The sequence below is a fragment of the Cariama cristata genome, unplaced genomic scaffold (assembly GCF_000690535.1).
Source record: "Cariama cristata isolate BGI_N322 unplaced genomic scaffold, ASM69053v1 C11212394, whole genome shotgun sequence".
Taxonomy (NCBI): Eukaryota; Metazoa; Chordata; class Aves; order Cariamiformes; family Cariamidae; genus Cariama; species Cariama cristata.
This window is the reverse complement of record NW_009645731.1, coordinates 1-1,840: the sequence shown is the minus strand read 5'-3', so window position 1 is coordinate 1,840 and position 1,840 is coordinate 1. Positions and strand designations below refer to the sequence as shown.

General features: G+C 38.8%; 1 protein-coding gene across 1 annotated transcript; it reads right to left on the bottom strand.

Moving 5' to 3' along the window:
- Nucleotides 1-584: 584 nt before the first annotated feature.
- On the bottom strand, nucleotides 585-1,834 carry LOC104168212 (apolipoprotein B-100-like). The gene has a single exon (XM_009708715.1). It carries the CDS (start codon nucleotides 1,770-1,772, stop codon nucleotides 585-587), a length of 1,188 nt encoding a protein of 395 aa, XP_009707017.1. The 5' UTR covers nucleotides 1,773-1,834.
- Nucleotides 1,835-1,840: the final 6 nt, after the last annotated feature.

Below are 1,840 nucleotides of genomic sequence, written 5' to 3'. Positions count from 1 at the left end.
AAAATTCAAATTTTCTCTATATGTAGAACAATATGGATATAAAAATTTGCATTCATGCAGATCATAAATGGGGATTCTAATTTCTTGACAGTTTAGAATTTTATTCTGATGTATATTTTTAGTATTACTATAAAGTCTAGAAGTCAATGTTATACAGGACTCCAGAGTTTTCTGAGTTTAGATAATTTTGAAATCAAATATGCTTAGTTCCTAAGGAAAAAGATAGGTATTTCTTTATCTGAACTGAATCAGATAAACAGTCAGCTTGCCTTCTCTCCTCCACATGTATTATTGTAAGTGGAATGGGGGAATATTATGCTGTTCACAAATTAAAGTAAGAAACTGCTACACAGAAAAGAGATCTTTCCCATTTTTTTCACAGTATGCCATTGATTATACATGTATCTAGGCATTAGACTTCAGGGTGACTGACTGAGACTCTGATAATAATTTATGAAAAAATGCTGCTGATGATAAAAGAAGTACAATCTAACATCAGTGCTAAATAGACAGCAACACCTTCATACGCAAAGTACTGGGAAAAAAAATCTGAAAAAACCCAGTATACAGTATTTCCCTCCAAATTAAGGCATATAGAATTTTAACGTCTTACCATTCAAGTCATATTCCAGGAACTGCAATGTTGAGCTGCATGTAGAGTCAATGGACTGTTCGAAAGAGTCCTTTTTGTTTGTGAAGTCTGCTCTCCAGGTGACATTGTACAAAGGCGAGGCAACTTTGAAAGATCCAGTCAAGGCACCAAATGACGGGATGTAAATTCCAGCAGGTAAGGATATTTTGAGAGGTGGGATCTCAATTTTCTGTTCAGGAATTGTAATTGTAGGCAGATCAAAATCTGCAATCTTATTAGCTACTTCATCCAGATCTACTTGGAAACTGCCAAGAGAAACACTCTTTGGAAGAGTGAACTGAGACACAGTGATTTGGTATTCAGGTATTGTCACCTCAAAATACGGTATTTTATATTCTTCTAATGTAATATAATTGGCTCCTACATCCACTTTGGGGAATCTTAGTTTTGGCAGTGTGGGTAAATTGACATCAAATGGCATTGTGTTCAGTGTCTGTGGAATTTTTACGTTGCGCAAGTCAACAGTGTACGCTGGGACCTGGAGAGTGGTGAAAGGAAGTCTGAACTCTGGAGTGCTGAGAACAGGGCTTGGAGCCTTTAGATGTAATTCAGGAATACTGAAAGTGAAGCCATCGGTCAGCTTATTTACAGGTATGGGGAAAAAGTAACCATCATCACTCTTTGTGTACACGAGGGATGCTGAACCATTTAAGTACTGTTTTCTGTCAGCACTGGTAGTGACATCCAACTTCAAGATATCCCATAAGCTCTTCTCAGTAATGGGACACTTTATATTTTTGAGGAAGTCCATGTATCCTTCCAAAGATCCATAAAGATCAAACTTTGCCTTTGATTTGTCATTTGATAACTGCATATCATAACTGAGAGATAATGACTGAATTTGGCCTTCACCCTTCCAGCCAACTTTCTGGTTTGCAGTACTGATCTTCACTACAACAACTTGATTAACTGAGGCTGTGTCCAGGAAAGAGTTTGGCTGAGTGGCTTGAATCTGAAGATCTGCTGATACGCCCCAAGGAGTCAGCTCTAAGGTTGCTTTGCATTTCTGAGCCCCCGTTGTTGTGAAAAGAGGTGTATACCGTGCATAGTTCTTCCCACTGTGCTCCCAGACTGCATAAACACGACGGGTAGATGCTTCAACTGCAAGTATTTCTTTCATTTCGCTGTTCCAGAGTCCATCTGCTTTGGAGAGGGCCTCAAGCCTGAGAGATGACCGAGTTCCATTAG

Coding starts and splice junctions, on each gene's coding strand:
- LOC104168212 (XM_009708715.1), bottom strand. CDS start 1,772: ATGAAAGAAATACTTGCAGTTGAAGCATCTACCCGTCGTGTTTATGCA.